Source organism: Crassostrea angulata, chromosome 4 (assembly GCF_025612915.1).
Source record: "Crassostrea angulata isolate pt1a10 chromosome 4, ASM2561291v2, whole genome shotgun sequence".
Lineage (NCBI taxonomy): Eukaryota > Metazoa > Mollusca > Bivalvia > Ostreida > Ostreidae > Magallana > Magallana angulata.
In genome coordinates this window covers 17948166-17965484 of record NC_069114.1, presented here as the reverse complement: position 1 = coordinate 17965484, position 17319 = coordinate 17948166, and the positions used below count along the sequence as shown (strand labels likewise).

The window sequence follows — 17319 nt, the reverse complement described above, 5'->3', positions numbered from 1 at the left end:
AGTAACAATTCTCTTTATAATCATGGAAATTTATAACCAGATACATCTAAAAGCAGTGGGGAAAATTTTGAAACAACGTTTTTAACTTAACGGGTTGTTGTTAACTTTACGGTCTAGCTGATAAAAACCACTGTTGAAGATATGTGCCCACAGCCAAGCTTTCCGGCGCTCGTCAGCGCTAATAGATTAATGCGTCTTAATGCATTCTAATAACCAAAATTCGGACAACATGAAACATCAGACAGCATTTATTTTCTATAAAATCTAATTATCGTCAGATAACAACAAATCCATACTAACAAAAAGCTCGAATCCCACTCATGGAAGGGTAAAAGAAGGAGTCATCCACTGTGCAAAAAAAATAAAATAAAAAAATACATGTTTGAATTTCATGGATTTCAAAATACAATCATCACGCATATATACTTTGTGTAGAAGAACACATTCGTACAATCAATTAGAATGTATGTTAAAAAAAAATACAACTGCGATTAGGATTGTTTTTCTAACAATCAAAATAAAAACTTTTGTGAGAAATGTGATCTTAAATACTGAAAAAAAATAATTATGGAAATCAAAATTTTGACATTTATCAATGACCTTGGCCCAATTGTGATCTTTCATTTTGACCATTGTGCAGATTCTGATGCATGACACCAAGTGATTTTCCATAATTTAGAGAGTTTGATGTGTCTATTTATACAATCATGTACATTGTAAATCTTAAGATGGCTAGATGATTGTGACCATTTTCACACTATTTTAATCTCCTTCAAACGGAGAGCTCTATATAAAGATGAAAGAAAATGTGAAATGTGAAATCTAAAATATCTGTAGTATAAAATCGTTTATGGTAAAAAATAATATATTTAAAATTTTAAGGTTAACTTGATTGATGGTTGACAATTCTGCCTCCTTAACGATAAAAGATTCAAATTGTGGGTCATCTAAAGAGAATGATACAATATACATGTATTTTAATTTTAAATCAAACTTTGAAGTACTTCGAAGCAAATCGAGCAATCCTTTTTTAAGTACCTTTGCATTTAACGCCGACTGAACACCATTTTGGGGAGACTGAACCTCATAACATTTCTTTTAAAGATCATATGCAAGAGTTGTCCCCCATGTCCTCAACTTGAACATGATATCATATACACATTCAATACAATCACACACACAAACACTTTATATGATTATAAATTAAACAAACTTTCATTTTATTTCATGTGCCCTTGATCACATATGCACATTTACACAATTACATGCATACAAAATATCGCTCAAACATCATGACAAATGAACAAGGATCAATGCTAAACAACAGTGATTGCATTAGTCGAATTAGAAGACGGGTTATCTTTGTTTGTCTTTGATTGGAGTCTGTCATTATTCTTTAATGCATTTCTGTCAGCTTTTGGTGAGCGATCTGGCGGTCGTCCCGAAGAAAAGGTGCTCACACCTTTGTACGAAGGCTGAACATTGTTTGTATGAGAATGTGTATTCCGATCCCGATGTCTATGCATCGGAGAGGAGGAGTCTGTAGGTACAGGGGAATATGAGTATTTATCTGATGAATGATCTGATGATTTTGATATGGCAGCATATATCGGGTTCCCTTGAACCTCGGGTCTTTCATTCACTGTTTTTAATGGCGTCAACTGATTTTGCTGTTGCGCCGCTTGTGACGTCATTAAACTCGATGTTTCGTGTGGATTGGAGATGCCTCCGTCGTTCCCGTTCTTCTTTGGAGTTCTAAGCTCCGTCTCACACGCTCCTTTGGCACGTTTCAGCTTCTTGATACGGTCTCTTTGATAATACACACCGGCGAAAAACAATATGTTTAAAAACAGCAAAGAACAACCTATAGCTACAGTTATACTCAAAGGGACGGAACTCCTCGCCAAAGATTCCCCAGCTCGGGAATCTGAGACCGGCGGAAGTACAGACGTGGCCAAATCACCGCCTCCTTCCGTAACGAACACTTTTGGTCCACCGTCCGTGTTATCTGACAGACTATCGGAGGATGTGTTCGGCTGGTAAGGCGGGTCTTTTGGCGGGGGTGAGGTCGTGGAGGGTGGGGCGGGGAATAACTTATGGAATCGAGTAATGAGTCGCTGGGGTTCGTCAAAGGTCGAATCGTTTCTCGGATCTAACAAATTGTGTTCCGCACTGTCTGGCTTTTCGCTGTTTGTGATGTCTTCCACGTTGATTTTCGGAATAAGATCCAACCACATGGCTAGCTGTTTGCCGCGGTAATGGTGTCTTACTTGAGGACGTTTTCCTATGAAAAAAAACACGTTTTCAAATGAAAAGGAGTACCTTTTTTGTTATTGTTTAAAAGAAAGATGCAGGCAAAAGATTTGGTTGATCTTTTAAGTGTTTGTTTAAACAAAACAAACGCAACTTAAAGGATACATTTAACGTTTCTAATTCTGTGTAGTTTACATTACGTGTTTTACTTGCAGCTTTACAAGATAAATCAAATAAGATCCGACGATGAGGTTAAAGAATAAACAAGTTATATTCTTTTGCATGAGTTTAACGTAGCCAATTTTGTTTAAGATCTACATTGTATTTCAATAACGATTATGATTTAACTTATACTGAAAAAAACCCCGCAAAAAAGGTTATGACGTGTTTGTCGATTATTAATGAAAGTATAGATGTCTAGGGAAACGTTTGCTAATTACCAATCTGGAGATACTGTTGCTTTTTCAGGTCGTATTCCGGCCAATCTATGTCTGAGAATTTGTCTTTTTCAAATATCGTTTCTTTCACAGGAAAATTTGGGTTCCTGAAAAAAATAAACCATAGTGAAACGATATTTTGATTACTGTTGCTATGAAAATGATGTAATTAAAATCCATTTATTTTTTCTTTTCTTTTTCCTTGCTTTTTGTTTCAAAGTTTAAAAGTGCATGTAGTTAAGTAACGAAATATTTGATAAACAAAGAGAAAGACGTCAATTATTAAAAAATGAGAGGTTTTGAAAAGATTATGAAATTTTTTTTTCCATATTTTGTCCTAAACTCGAATCTTTTATATCATTCAATTCATTCAATCGAATGTTTACCCCGACTTGGCAAAATTTGTCCAGAATCTCATGACAGAGGCACTGAGTCGTTTCTCATTCTTGGTGTATTCATTTGGAAATGGCGATATCCCGTCTACTAACGGTGCCCCAAAGACGTACGGCAACTCATCCCCAAAGACCCCACTCGACCACTCAGGAAAGCTCTTGCTCTCGGAACTGGTGGAATATCCGAAAGAGTAAAAGTAGGTCCCTGCCCTCGTTTCGGCGTGCTCCCTGGCCATCTTGACGATTGGGGCCACATACTGACCGTCACTGATCATCTCCATGACGTTGTCCCGCCTGGTTTTGTCACTCTGTAATTTGGTCCAATCCGAATACTCGTGGTCCAAGATTTCGAAAATCTTCTGACGGTGGTATTTGTAAACGTTCTGAACGTACGTCCTAAGAATCTGTTTCTTCCGGAAGTCTGTGATTCCGTTTTGTAGCTCTTGTTGATTCAGGTAGGAGTAAGCTTCGTTCTTCGTCACCCCGAACATGACGGGAATCTTCGAGAAAGCGTATGAATTTTTGTCTCTCATCATTTTGTCTAAAGGTCCTGTGAAAAAAGTCCCGATCTTCGTGGAAGGAGCGAAGCAGGAGAAATATTTAGGTGGTGTTGGAGCATTGTTGACCAGTTCCTCGGTGGTCTTGTTTTTGAAACACTGTATCAGTTTAGCGGAATCGTTAATGTACTGGCTACAATTTACGTTGACGGCTAATTTTTGAGCACAAGCGAGGGGATCCACGGACTCGGACCATGAACTTCCGGCAGAACCGCTCATCAAGATTGCGCGATGGAAGAGGTTCTCTGAAACGAAAAATAAAAACTACATGTAATAACGAAAAACTGTATACTTGATTTAAAAAATGAAATACCATTTTATATTTTCCGTAACAAAATTTTGAAATTCACTCATGTGAACTCATGAATCTTTAATTTTGCTGAGGCCAATTTACGTAGAATGTTAATTTTTCAGAGGTTCATGAATTTACTTGTTTGTTGTTGAAAAAATAAATACAATGTTTATAATTTTTTAACAATGTTAAAAATGTGTGTGTGTGATGGCGGGGGGGGGGGGGGGGGGGGGGTATCCTAAAAAAGGTGTTAATCCACAAAAAATAAAGCACATCAAAATTTAATGATTTCTGAGTATTCACTTTCATCTTGTCAATAACGTGTTTTTTTTTACTTAGATCAAACAAAGTGTAATAAAACAAGTAACAACATTTATATCACGCCCCATCAAATCCGTACAAAAACCCTCCCAATATATGTAATATACCACTGAGCTTGTTTCCGACACCTCTCGACCTCTGGAATACAAAGTCATCTAATAAAACATAATGATCGCGATAAGGAACGGGCACCTGGTGCTCTGATGTCAATCACTGAAGTCAGTTCAGTTTACGATGCGGAGTCTCTGTGTTTTAACCATCAAAATGCCTGATGACTGTTGTCTCGAAAATGCTTACAAGAAATCCTCCAGCAACAATAAATCATAAGAAAAGCTCAGATGTGTGAAGATCGTTTGATGTTTGGCCATTTTTTTTTTGTTTTTGGTTCATTTTTTTCCCAGAGTATGTTTTCCATGTCGAATTATTATTAGTTACTAGGTGAATATTACAGATTTCATAAGAGGTGCAGGTGTTAGAAAAATACCACCTTGTTATGCTCGGCATCTACAATGTACATGATATGCGAACGCATTTTTAAATTCTACATCTCTCTTGTTTTTAGATTAGGATACTTTTATTCGTTGAATCAGCAATATACAGACATGTTTCGCTCGTTCATTTATTCACCATTGTAAAGAGAAAGTACTTTAAAAAATATTCATTTTGTTCGGGAATAAGAGAGAGAGAGAGAGAGAGAGAGAGAGAGAGAGAGAGAGAGAGAGAGAGAGAGAGAGAGAGAGAGAGAGATCTCCAAATCTGATAAAAATAGCTTGTTACACCGTCCTCTTCGATGCACTATACTACACTCGTTCATGTATAGCGTATCAGCGGATTTACAAGTCTAATTTTATTTAGGTAGCCATTGCTGCAATACTGTATTTTGAGGGAATTTTTAGGGAGTGGTAGGTGGGCGTATTATTCCAACCCCTTTTTAAAAACAACACTGTATACAGGGTTATTTTCGCCCCGTGTAATTTTCGCCCTTCTATACTTGCAAGTAGTTTCGCCCCGTCTTGAATTTGCCCAAAAACATTTGTGTTTAAAGAAAGATATTATATGAGACTTTGGCATTCACCCAGTCTTAAATTCGCCCGCTGGCAATCAGGACGAAAGGGGCAAAAATAAAACGGGAGCGAATATATCCCTGTATACAGTATATCATTAGTTACTGTAAAGTACTAACACTAATTACCTCTTTTAACTGTTTGAACAAACAGAAGGAAGTTAACAAGAGCAGCACCATGACCATGCCCAAACAAGGTCACTCTGTTCGGGTCGCCATCGAAGGACGCTATATTCTCCTTGATCCACGTCAGGACAGCCAGAAGGTCGAGCAGGGCCTGGTTCCCGTTGGCGTTTGGGTGACCCGTGCCCAGGAAACCTAGGTAAATATACAAATATTAATCTTTACAACTCGCTGTGGCTTGCATAGAAAATCTAGGATAATATGTAGAACTTACTGTAAAATCACTAATATTCGCGGTGGTTCAATTTTGTGTGGATTTTCGTGTTAACCCCTCACCTCAGGGTATCAACCCCAACGAATAATGAAACTACTTGAATGTGTGCTCATTATTAATTCACAAACAGTGAAATTTGTTGTTTCTAATTTAATCCTTGTTTTAAAATCTGACAGTCCACGAAAATTAGCCTCCACGAATTTATATAATTTCACATTACTGATCAACGTTTCAAGGAAGAGATCATTGATAGCACTGATGGAGAATTTGCTGTCTTCAATCCATGCATATTTAGTTTGGCCCTTGACGGAAATTTTACTGATTTGCATGTATATATGTCACTTGGTTCTTAAGGCTTACTCTATAAGAGAGCGATGGCTGTAAAAAAAACAAAATTGATGCAGCAGATATTTATTGCAGCAATAATCAAAAGTACACCACATAACTGTTTTCCTACAAGGCTTTTGTTTTAATTTGGACTTTATCTATATCTGTACAAACAGAGTGGTATCGAAACCATCTCGTTGAATACAAGTTGATGATTCCAGAGATGTTAATATAACCTTGCCAATTCGCTATCCCACGCCAAAAAAGCCAAACCATTTCATGAAGCTTTCGCTGGAAACAGGCAATTATTTTGGAATTATATAATCGGGAAATTAATTACAAAATGATATCGTTTATATCTCAACCTTCATTTCTTATTTCCCTGAAGATGAAAAAGAAGTTAATTATACACGTTTTTATATAGCGAGAACGGCACTTTATCAGTCCTTCGCATTCAAAACGCGTTCAGTGAGATGAATAGCTTTATAGAGTTTCGTCTTATTTTAACGAAATCCATCACTGGGAGACAGTGATTAATGCTTGGTGCGTTTGTTTTAAAGAAATATTAGCTGTAATTTTTATTTTAATTTTGCACGTAACTTAGACCTTTATAATAGATAATACTAAAATAAATCATTATTATTTTTTTAAAGAAGAGCAAATTATCTTTCTTAGGGTCTATATTGCAAACCAATCATTGTGTAGGACGATATTAATGAAATATTGCATCAATCAGGGCCCTTCAAAAGCTTTTTCTACATAAATATGACTAACAGAAGTATATATATCATAATCTTTTTATATCACTTTGAGAGTAAATTGCAACACCATTATAAATATTTTTGGACAAGAAAATTGCAGCTTATGATGCTTTAATTTCTTGCAGGATTTCTCGTATAAGAAGGAATAAAAGAACTCAGAGAAAGATCTTTTTGGTATTTTCCAATAGCAACTCCTCGGGCGTTTCCGGCAGGGCTCGGAAAGACCCGAGAATTTACGATTGATGTGCACTCGTCACCAATGACTGACCTAGAACGCCGAGGCGATAATTGACGGTGATCACAATGACCTTTCCGTAACTCGCCAGCACGCTTCCCTCATAAGCATTTCCGGTTCCGATGTCATATGACTCCCCGTGGATGAACACCATTACTGGAAATGGGGATGAATCGTTCTTCTCTACAAAAGAAAAAAAATAAAATACGATTTTAAATTGAAATCTCAAGACTAAATGGAAGTACATTCACACAAATTACTGCACCGTCGGGGAGACAAAGGTAATACGAGCTTAGGCAATCAATATCAAAGCTTCGTAAACTACCACTCTTCAGTTAGTTTGGTAACATCGATTAAGGATGTGGCACTAAAAGTATCCTCAACCCCTGATATCAGGAAATTGCAGCCAAAATAATGTCTCGTGCATCAGCTAACACAACAAAGAAACTGCTTAAAATTTTTAATCCAGTGCAAGGTATTGTCTTATAGCTAGAATTTTTTGCCTAAGCTTAAAAATACATCGTTTCCTTAAAACAAATGAAGGAGATGAAGTTTTTATTAAGTTTTACCTCTCCTCTTTCTATCTTATAATTGAGTAAATTCTACGACTAATAGAACATGACATTTGTATATATAATGTCAGTCCACGTACTTTTTCTTAGCAATAATCAAAATGTGTCAATGTTCAACAACAGATTGAGATGAAGTAACTGTAGACTCCTATCAACACCGAACGATGAAAGGCGATGCAATTGCTTTGACAGAATTGACAGAAACGATTGACCCATGGGTATCAATTAGTAACAAACACTCGTGTCATCGTCACTGGGCGCCAAAGCAAGTGTCGATAGTCTGACATGACGGAGTGCTGTGAATGACGGGAAAAGTCACGTGACTCTAAATAACTATAATTAGATTGGTTACACCTAATTCCTTCTCTTAATGACATTTTCTGTGAGGAATCGAAGTTGCAAGAATGAATTCAACAGCAGTTAGATCGTTTTTTTAAAACGAATATTAACATGTTAAACATTCATAGAAATTGATGCCATCGTAAATAGAAATAAATCGAAATCTTACACTTATCTTCTTTTATTAGGACTCGAATTTGATGTTCAAATTTTAATTTGCAGCACACGATTTCTTTGGTAAGAAGAATTACTTCTGATAATCAATTCAAATATTACCGGTATTATGTTTACATTTATTTGATCAATAAATCTGATCAATAAATCTCCAAATATTCTTTATTCGAAAAATCTCCATTTCTCGAGAAACTGAGACCTTTATTCAGCAGAATAATCTGTCTTAGAGGCAAACTAACCGAAGAAACCATGTGTACAAAATTAATGAGTGGACGGCAAAGAATCGTTAAAGACTGATAGAGGAGTCTTAGGACCATCGTAAGGTAATGTGCATCGATTGCAGTTGGTCAGGGAAAGTGTGACTATCCATGATTTTGATCGACCGATTCTTGTAACGTACATATATAAACTTTCACTAGATATTCTCGTTTTTCTTTTGGTTGAAAGTGTTCTACAAATAACAATAGGTTGTGGTACTCAAGATTTTATACTTTGTTTTTACAAGGTACATTACCAATGAACAAAAATATTAGAAAATTGTTTTATTTTTGTTTTTTAAGGGTTTATTGTTTGTAAAACACAACACAACAACAACAAAACAAAATACAGTTATTTGTTTTCTTTCTTAGAACCATCAAAACCAAAATGTTTAAATACTTCTTTTTTAATTTAATTACATTGTTAGAAAGACGTTTCCGAGTAAAACAGTGTTAAATTCTTTCATTGAAAGAAATACATTTTTTAAGCAAAAAGACACGAGGAATTCAAGGCAAGTTTAAAGATATTTTTTCATAATTTATGAACACGTTATTTTTCAACAAGTTGTTTGCAACTCATTTTACTGTGTACTAACAAACATTCCTTCACATATAAGCATGATCTTTTTTATGGTTCTCTTTCGTTAAGAAATGATAATCCATGTTTCGCAGACCATTACTGATTGGTAACTAAATGCTAGCAACATGACATCACGCAATCCTTCTCAAGTCACACGAAACATCTGACATTTCGGAGACAAACTGTGTTGAACGGTAATCTGACGATAATAACAGCACAGACAACATCAGACAAAAACTAATCACGGGACAGCGAATTGAGAACCCTGCTCTTTTCGTGATCTAGTGTTATCTACTCGTCTGCTTGGGAAATTCCTCCACTTTCCTGGACTTAGTTAGTATTTCGGTTCCATGCCAACCCTATGGTCATCAAGCCTCGTTTATATCTGATATATGTTTGGCTTACCAGTAATAAGAACCCGAGACATCGGCAACAAATAGAGGACCGACTATTCATGGTATTAAGCACAGATAAACAAATGGACTGGAGCTCTAACTATCGTGAATATTGTTTCGTCAATACTTGGACCTCGTCGCTAGAAAATCAAAATCAAGCATACTGTGGAGACCCCCGCCTCACCCCTTAAACCCCCCCCCCAAATAAATAACCAAGATATCATACTAATATAAATTGCGTTTTACCTTTTAATGGAATTTTAAACTGTTTATCTTGCAGTTATCCAATACAAGATCAGTAATGCAAAGTTGATTCACATAATGCAACTTTGCATTATGTGAATCTTGAATGTCCATAAAATGAATCATTTTAATAACTATATGCACTTATACAACTAATAAGATTTTTTTTGTTCAAGAGATACAAAATTTGTTATAGCTTATCTCGCTAAAATGATCACTTTGGTAGCCATGGTGAAAAATTAAAAAGAAACAGGAAGGCGCCTCCATCGAACTTCCTGTCGACACGTTCAATGGAAGAATCCAGTTCAGAGACCAAAATATAAAGATTAACAATGCTCTGCTTGATTTGTTGGTGCAATCCCTCTAAATTGTCTGTACATCGCAGTCTCTGGTCCAGAAACCACATAATGTTTAATGGAATTATAAATTTGACTGCGTCTCGCTTTGTTGTGTGTTTCTGCTCCCGGACCCATTTACGTTAATCGTAGTCGGTCTATGTACATAAAAACATCATGTTCCGAAAATTTTACGACAACCTCAAACCATGCGGAATGGATCCCAAACATAACACCGGAACAGTAATTTGTATTTACAGAATGAGATAGACTGATTAAACTGTAGAATGGAACCATTTCTGTTCTATGTTTAACTGCAATGAGGTCTGCAGGGGATAAACTTGGGAAGTTATCGTTGTTTTAATGTCGAATCGTTCTAACATTAATATAAGAGTGTGATTCTGTGTTTTTGATTACTCCATATACATACAAGCATAGTGATTTTTGTCGCAAAAGATCGGTATCCCTGTGAAATAATATTTGTCGATGTACTGTTTTTTAGAGTTGCACAAAAAAAACCCCATTTGCATAACACGATAACTGTAAAATATAGTTATGCAACAAAATATGCTAAATAAATAAAAAAAATGACCTTCAGCTTTCGAATTCAAATTTTCTCTCAGAACCCTGTAGAGCTTATGCTCGAAGAGAAAACAATTAAAAGCAACAGTGCTGAGAAGCTATTCCGCTGGTGGGCCATTTCCTGTTCTTTAAACAGTTCTTTGGTGACACAGACTGTAATAAGATATTAGAAGAGAGAGTTTGTTGTTGGAATCTTCATTAGAGAAACTGTACACTTCACATGCCTTAGGGAAACAATTGTTTGAGACTATTTTTTTATTGCTAGAAAATCTCAAGTCTAATGAAGTCCGAGGAGACGCAGTTGGTGGGAGTTCCGAACGGCATTAGGCAGCTAGAAAACGAGCGACAACGGATGATAATGAATAGCGCGTCACTGTCTGCGCGAACTAGACCACCAAATTCTTTGTGGTCAATAGTCACAATAGGAGAACTATATCTTCGATTTCTGCTTATTATCGCAATTTGCATCCATCTGCATTGTAGATTATATCCTAGGGTCTGTATAAGATCAGCGGAGAGACATTTTTAGCATTCGCCGCCAAAGCCCAAGTTTCGAATCCAGTTTGGGATGCAGGATTGATTAACACTTTCAGAAAACCGTATGATATGGCAAACGATTAGAGGCAGGATTATTCCCTTTTTTGGAGTAATCCTAGCGGTCACCATGTTGATCTTATATTGATTTTGCTCACTCGCAATAAACTCTCTCTTTCTTGAAACGTGTTTGTCAATATAATGTGTCTCATCAACAACACTTGAAAAATAGATACATATTTCAGCTGGCAATAATTATTGACAAGACCCGCTTTCATTTTTTACAACAATTTTGCGTCAATGTTTTTCCAAAAACTACTTTCGTGCACCATTTCATTGGATTCTTCACTATATATACACGCTATTTTCTTCAAAACAAAATTTTTAATTATTGTTACCAACGATGATTCATTAGTTACATGTATATAACGCCATGCATAAAAAGTTGATATGTTGGAAAACATTCTTATTATCATTATTATATACATTAATGCATGTGAAATATGAAAACCGAAGGAACTAAGCGCTTTTACATTTATAAGGCACCCAAAGGACACTGCATGGTCGACAGTCAGCTCCGTTCTACGATTTCTAACATGATTAAGTTCTTACCTCTCCTACTGGGTTTATAGAGGGTCAGTGAGAGACAGTCCTCGCTCGTGTGAGCCGTGAATTTCTGAATATTACTTATATGTTCCGGTCGCCCCTGGGGAAAACTGTTCGATACCTCCTCACTATTTGACAAATTAAGTTGAAGTTGTGAGCACGCCGATTTCGACGACTTTTGTAATAATTTCGTTCCTTGCCAAGTCTCGAAAGATGCAACAGGTCTCTGAAATCTGAGATCACCGTTTCTTAAAGAAGCATAGGACAGTCCAAAGAAAGCGTCGGCAGGTGCCATTTTCCGTTTTCCTTTTCCAGGGAAATCAGTCAGCCATCCCCTTATTCGACCCTGTTTGAGCTGAATTTCCGAGGACATGTGCTTTAAAATAACAGGTGCGAGAATCCCCAGTAAGTTGCTTGCTAGTACCATGCCGAAAACGGTCCGTCTCATATTCCAACGACGTCAGTTTCCCCGTAGATTCCCTTTACAGTGTTGTTTCTCATACAGTAGGTATACTCATGACATTTATAAGATCACAAAACTCACAATGCGAAATCTTAGCGTGAAATTTAATCAATACCAGATCTTCTCGAATCAAGTATGTATATTTCTCTCTTTCTCCCTCCTCAACACGTTAGTCAGGCACGCGCACTGTTTATCCACACCTAGAAGATGCTTGACAAAGACCGCGAAACGTCTCATGGTACAAGGTTGGCCATTGGACTGAGCCGCCAATTGATCATTCCATCTTGCCTAACTTTGAGCCAAACCATGGAAATTGATTGCAAGGATCTCCATTTTATTGAAAAAACAAAAATAAATGATCTTGCCTGAAAGTCTATGAATCGTTTGAATAACACTGGGGAATATATGAATAAACGGGGATTTTAGCGGTAATGCAGTTTATTTTCACCCTGCAGAAAAAAAACTGATATTCATCTTAATTCGGAAGAAGAGATTGTCAGGAAAATATTCCACGAATTGTCACGTGATCAAAGTTTCCTAGGGGCCACGCGCAATTTGAATACAGAATGGTACAAGTTACAGGAAGAGCGACGTATTGCTAATTTGATATTTCATTTTTTCCTATCCGGATATACTCAAGCAGTGGTACGGTGCTAGTTTTGCAAAAAATAAAAAATAAATGCGACTTGGAACTTGGAAGAGACATCCCAAACTAGTGCTATCGAAAAGGATCTCCTTCAGGGGTTTTAATACGTAAACGCATATACAAGTAAAAAAAAGAACAACTTCGCCATTTGGCTGTTTATGACAAATACATACAAATAATCGATTAGATGGCATAAACAGATAAATGAAGTATCTATCGTTTATCACACTCCAGCTAGACGCAGTTAACAACGAGGAGGAAAGTAATGATACATTTAATGTTTTAGTTGCATCACATCTGACACAATATTGAATGTTTTGCATTACACGGTTTTCAAGCTGACGCCACTTCCCGACAATATTCAAAGAGAAGAAGACATATCGTATAAAAATCTGGATATCATAAGAGCCGCTTTTGAAATAGTTTTCTCGATTCATTCCGCTTATCTAGCATGATTTGTAATTTAGTGTCGTCATTTTTCTCAGTTTTTTTTCGATTGTTTTTTCTTCCTTTGAATATCAAATAGATCTAAAGCAAACGCTGATAAATTATTTTTGAAACAAATATCAAAGTTTTAGTTTTTGTGTACTTAAAAATAAACGATTAACTATCAAGAACATTTTAAATCATTCAGCTCTCATGACTTTCTTTATCTTAACGGGCAACAGTTAAAACTTTTTAAAATGTCGCAAAATGCAAATTCTTTAAGAAAAACGAAACAATAAAATGGCCATTTTTATGAAGACCGACTGGTGGCCATAGCCAGTTATAAACAATATTATCATCCTTTTAAAAGAAGAGCTTCGAAAAAAGATATAGGGACATATTAAAATTTCAAAGCCTTAATATCAGATTTGTTTCTTTATTAAATAAGACTTCATGGTTAGAAAAATCGTAGCTGGAGCATTAATAGACATCTGATGGGTAGTTTATTGACCATTCGGCCTCTTTGAACCATGAGGACCAGGGCAGCAATGCGCATGTGTACAAGTACATATTAACCATATACAGTACATTGACGCTATTCAACTATTACGCATGTATGATATTCTCCTTATTATAGAAGCACTAATTACTTTGAATCTAAAACAGCTAAGATAGAGCTTAGATAGGTTTTTGCAACCAAGTATCAATTAACACATTATTGACACATTACTGTTCAGACTTCCGGTAAAACCAAGTCATCATTTTCTTAATCGATATGCATAATTATTCATAGTAACTAATGTATATTCATAAAGTACAGTCCGCAGACAGTAAAACGATTGTTAAAATATTACCATGGTTTGCAGCCATGGTATTTGGTGGGGTTTTTTTTTTTTTTTGCTTTTTTTTTTTTTTTTACAATTGGTGTTATCAATTCATTAAAAGAGCATTTTGAGCTATATAACGTTATATACATGTAGAACAAGTGCTGTTAAAAAAGAAAAGAAAAATGAATTTTAAAATCTGCACAGATCCAACATCTCAGTCGAAATTGGAAAGTTAAAATTAACTTAAGTAGGCTACAAAAAGTAGATGGGCCTTGTACATTTTAGGACCTAAACAATCTCATTTTGAAGAAGAGCTCCAATTAAATAAAGATAGGGGAAAATATTCAAATTTTTGAGGTAAAATATTTTTTGACTAAATAATAGTTGATGGCCAAGAAAACGTCTTCAAAAGTTTAAGGCGAACAGCTATTCTGTTGACCATCCAGCCTCCTTAAACTATCTTTAACAAGATCTCAATGTGAAAGAGGCAGTCGTGGTATTTGAGGTATTTTAAAAATCCCACTAAACAACAGCAATGTTGAAATCAAAATCTTTTGTTTCGATTACGGCATTTGCACATTGATTAAACGCAATTATATCCAATTGTTAGTAAATGTGATAACGATTTTGATAATATTCATTTTGTTGAAAGTAGCCCACCTTAAAGGATGAAAATGGATGTGAGTATTTTCTTTTAAAATTTACTTTTCATTCTAGAAAACTAATAGCGTACGCTATCGTTTAAGATTAAAATGAAAGCTGTTAATATACATTATCTGAATAAATAATTAATTCAAATTTTCTTTTAATAGATTAGTACAACAATCGGAAAAAGAAAATTTAAAAAACTGTGTAGAAAAAAAAATTATCATCAAATAAGTCAGACGACATTTTTTTCCCCTTCCGCAGTAATACAAAATAAGAGAAGTGGTGTCTTTAATTGTGTGCTCTGGTAACAAGCTAAGTTTGCGTACCAATGCCTTTTATATCCAATATCCGGTGGAAAAAAAATGCCTTCGAGATATTTTCGATCACAATTGGGAAATCTGTTATATGAAGGGCTCTCTTGTAAGCAATCGCCACTTATTCCATTATTACTTACTTCTGCTAATAATGCCGAGTCGAACAATAGTCTACATATAGGCAATTCGCGCAGCCGATCCGAGTCGATCATTTTTCATCCATTATTCTGGACAAAATTGATCTATCTGCTGCATTAATCGAAAATAATGAAATAATCACGGCAATAATATGATGGTGAGTCTGAATTCGTAATCTACGACTGTTTACGCGGTGATGAATCGAGATGCAAACAAAATAACGGAAGATACAAAGTAATTGGACTTCGATCGCCGCGCGGGGATCATCGGTCAAAAACGGAAATAAGTGCGTGGTCAAGCAAAGAAAAATAGTTCCTATTTTGATTGAGGGGTTTCCTCTAAACCCATAAATGCTTAACAAGAATCACATATTTACACTCTAAATTATCAAGATAATCAAAGAGTTAACTAATAATATTACATGCCCTTTATTTCTAAATTGATATTGCTCTCTTTTTTCTCTACAAAGCTAGCTGTATTCAGTGTACTTGTAGAATATTACAGGCATGTTTGTGGTGATGTCGTTTGAGAACGTGCAGTTAATTACATGTACTTGTACTCATAGCTTGGATATGTTGATCATCTTTATAAGGACACTATGAGAGAATTCTTAAACCATGTAATTCATATATCAGCCGATTGGTCATTTTATGCAGACACCACAAGGTACATGTACCATGGAGAAGTCTTTAACAATATCAAAACAAAATGATTCCTCAGCCATCTTTCTTCATTTAAACGTTGAATACAACAAAGCGTCCCTCATATTCTTTTTTCTCTAACATTTCCCGACCATAGAGTATGAAAGAGCACTCTGCATTTATTTATCGTCTAAATGAGTTCCTTATAAAATCACAGAGCTATATCAGGGCGACGTCGAACGTGACGTTTAATATTCAAAAGACTGCATGCTCAATTCAGTTTCATTTCGCTATTCTATCGTCTATTAAAAGATGTCTAAATGCATGCTTCATAGAATCCGCAGTTCTCTTCATCTCATAAAGTCCTGCTTTCGTATTTTTTAGCTCGATTTGAAATACAATCATCATTGATGTTAAACAAGAACTATTTTCAGCGATTACATTATACAGTGCTTATAAAACAGTTTAAGAACAACTCTGAACCATTTCAGCTATTTCTGCATCGATTTTAAGGGGACTAACATCTCAATAAACTCTAATCATCTCTTTATCCATCCCCTTGATATTAACCATCGAACCACGAGGGATACGCTCGTGAATGATGATGTGGAGATTTACTGCCAATCGCAACTTCTCTGGCCTTTTCGGCAAAGCTGAGGAAAACAGTCTCGAGGGTGGTTTTATCGCTTGTCGGAAAGGCCCGAGAAGACCCGATTGTCTCCCATGTGGCGCAGTATTGACAGGTTTTACATCCGGTGCATATGAGGTAAGCTGCGTTTAAGAGGAAAGCTTCCGTTTTACAGATAATTGGGTCACCATTCTATGAATCCTTAAGCTCCTTAAGTCGAACCCTCCCCCCCCCCCCCCCCATTTACCACCCTAATGGCTAATGCCAATTTCATTCAAAAGCACAGAACGTCAGATCCTGGCTTTACTGTTAAAACATCTAACATTCACTGACAAAATATACTAGTACACATATATTGATATATGACCTATAATAATAAATGTACAGTAATTGTACTGAAAACCACATTTGATCAGTAAATGATTTTTAAAAAAATATTTTATAATCATCATATAAATATTTTTTTAATGGTGGACTGGCAGAAATGAATACACGGTTTTAACTATAATGTCTTAAACATCGAGTATCTTCTTTAGTTTTGTTTATGGGATTCTAAAATTAAAGGACAAGCGAATAAAATGAAAAAAGATTCTTTTGGATTACACTATATATACATGTACATGTATCACCGCGTCGAATAAGATGTTTTGCATGGTTGTTGAATATGGATATTTTTAGGTAGTTTTTCGTTACATCCTTAACTCTGTTATCGACAGTAAACGCACGGTTTTGCTTTTTTTTTATTTTAGAAAAGTATATCAACTTTTTAAGATAAACCCACTAGTTTCAAGTCAACTATTAACTCATGTAACTTTATTCCATGTATAACATATATTTTATTGGAACAAATGCAATTCACTAACAATCGGTAAATATATTTTAAAACTTGAAAATAAACTGTTCTGAAACTAATATCCACAGCTCTCGACGTTTTAA

General features: G+C 35.6%; 1 protein-coding gene across 1 annotated transcript; it reads right to left on the bottom strand.

Annotated features, from left to right (window-relative positions):
* Positions 1 to 232: 232 nt before the first annotated feature.
* On the bottom strand, positions 233 to 12326 carry LOC128180131 (neuroligin-4, X-linked-like). Its single transcript, XM_052848006.1, has 6 exons — positions 11659 to 12326; positions 7069 to 7218; positions 5445 to 5633; positions 3077 to 3884; positions 2694 to 2797; positions 233 to 2284 (listed from the first exon to the last, which is right to left on the bottom strand). Exons 1-6 carry the CDS (start codon positions 12098 to 12100, stop codon positions 1317 to 1319), a joined length of 2661 nt encoding a protein of 886 aa, XP_052703966.1. The 5' UTR covers positions 12101 to 12326; the 3' UTR covers positions 233 to 1316.
* Positions 12327 to 17319: the final 4993 nt, after the last annotated feature.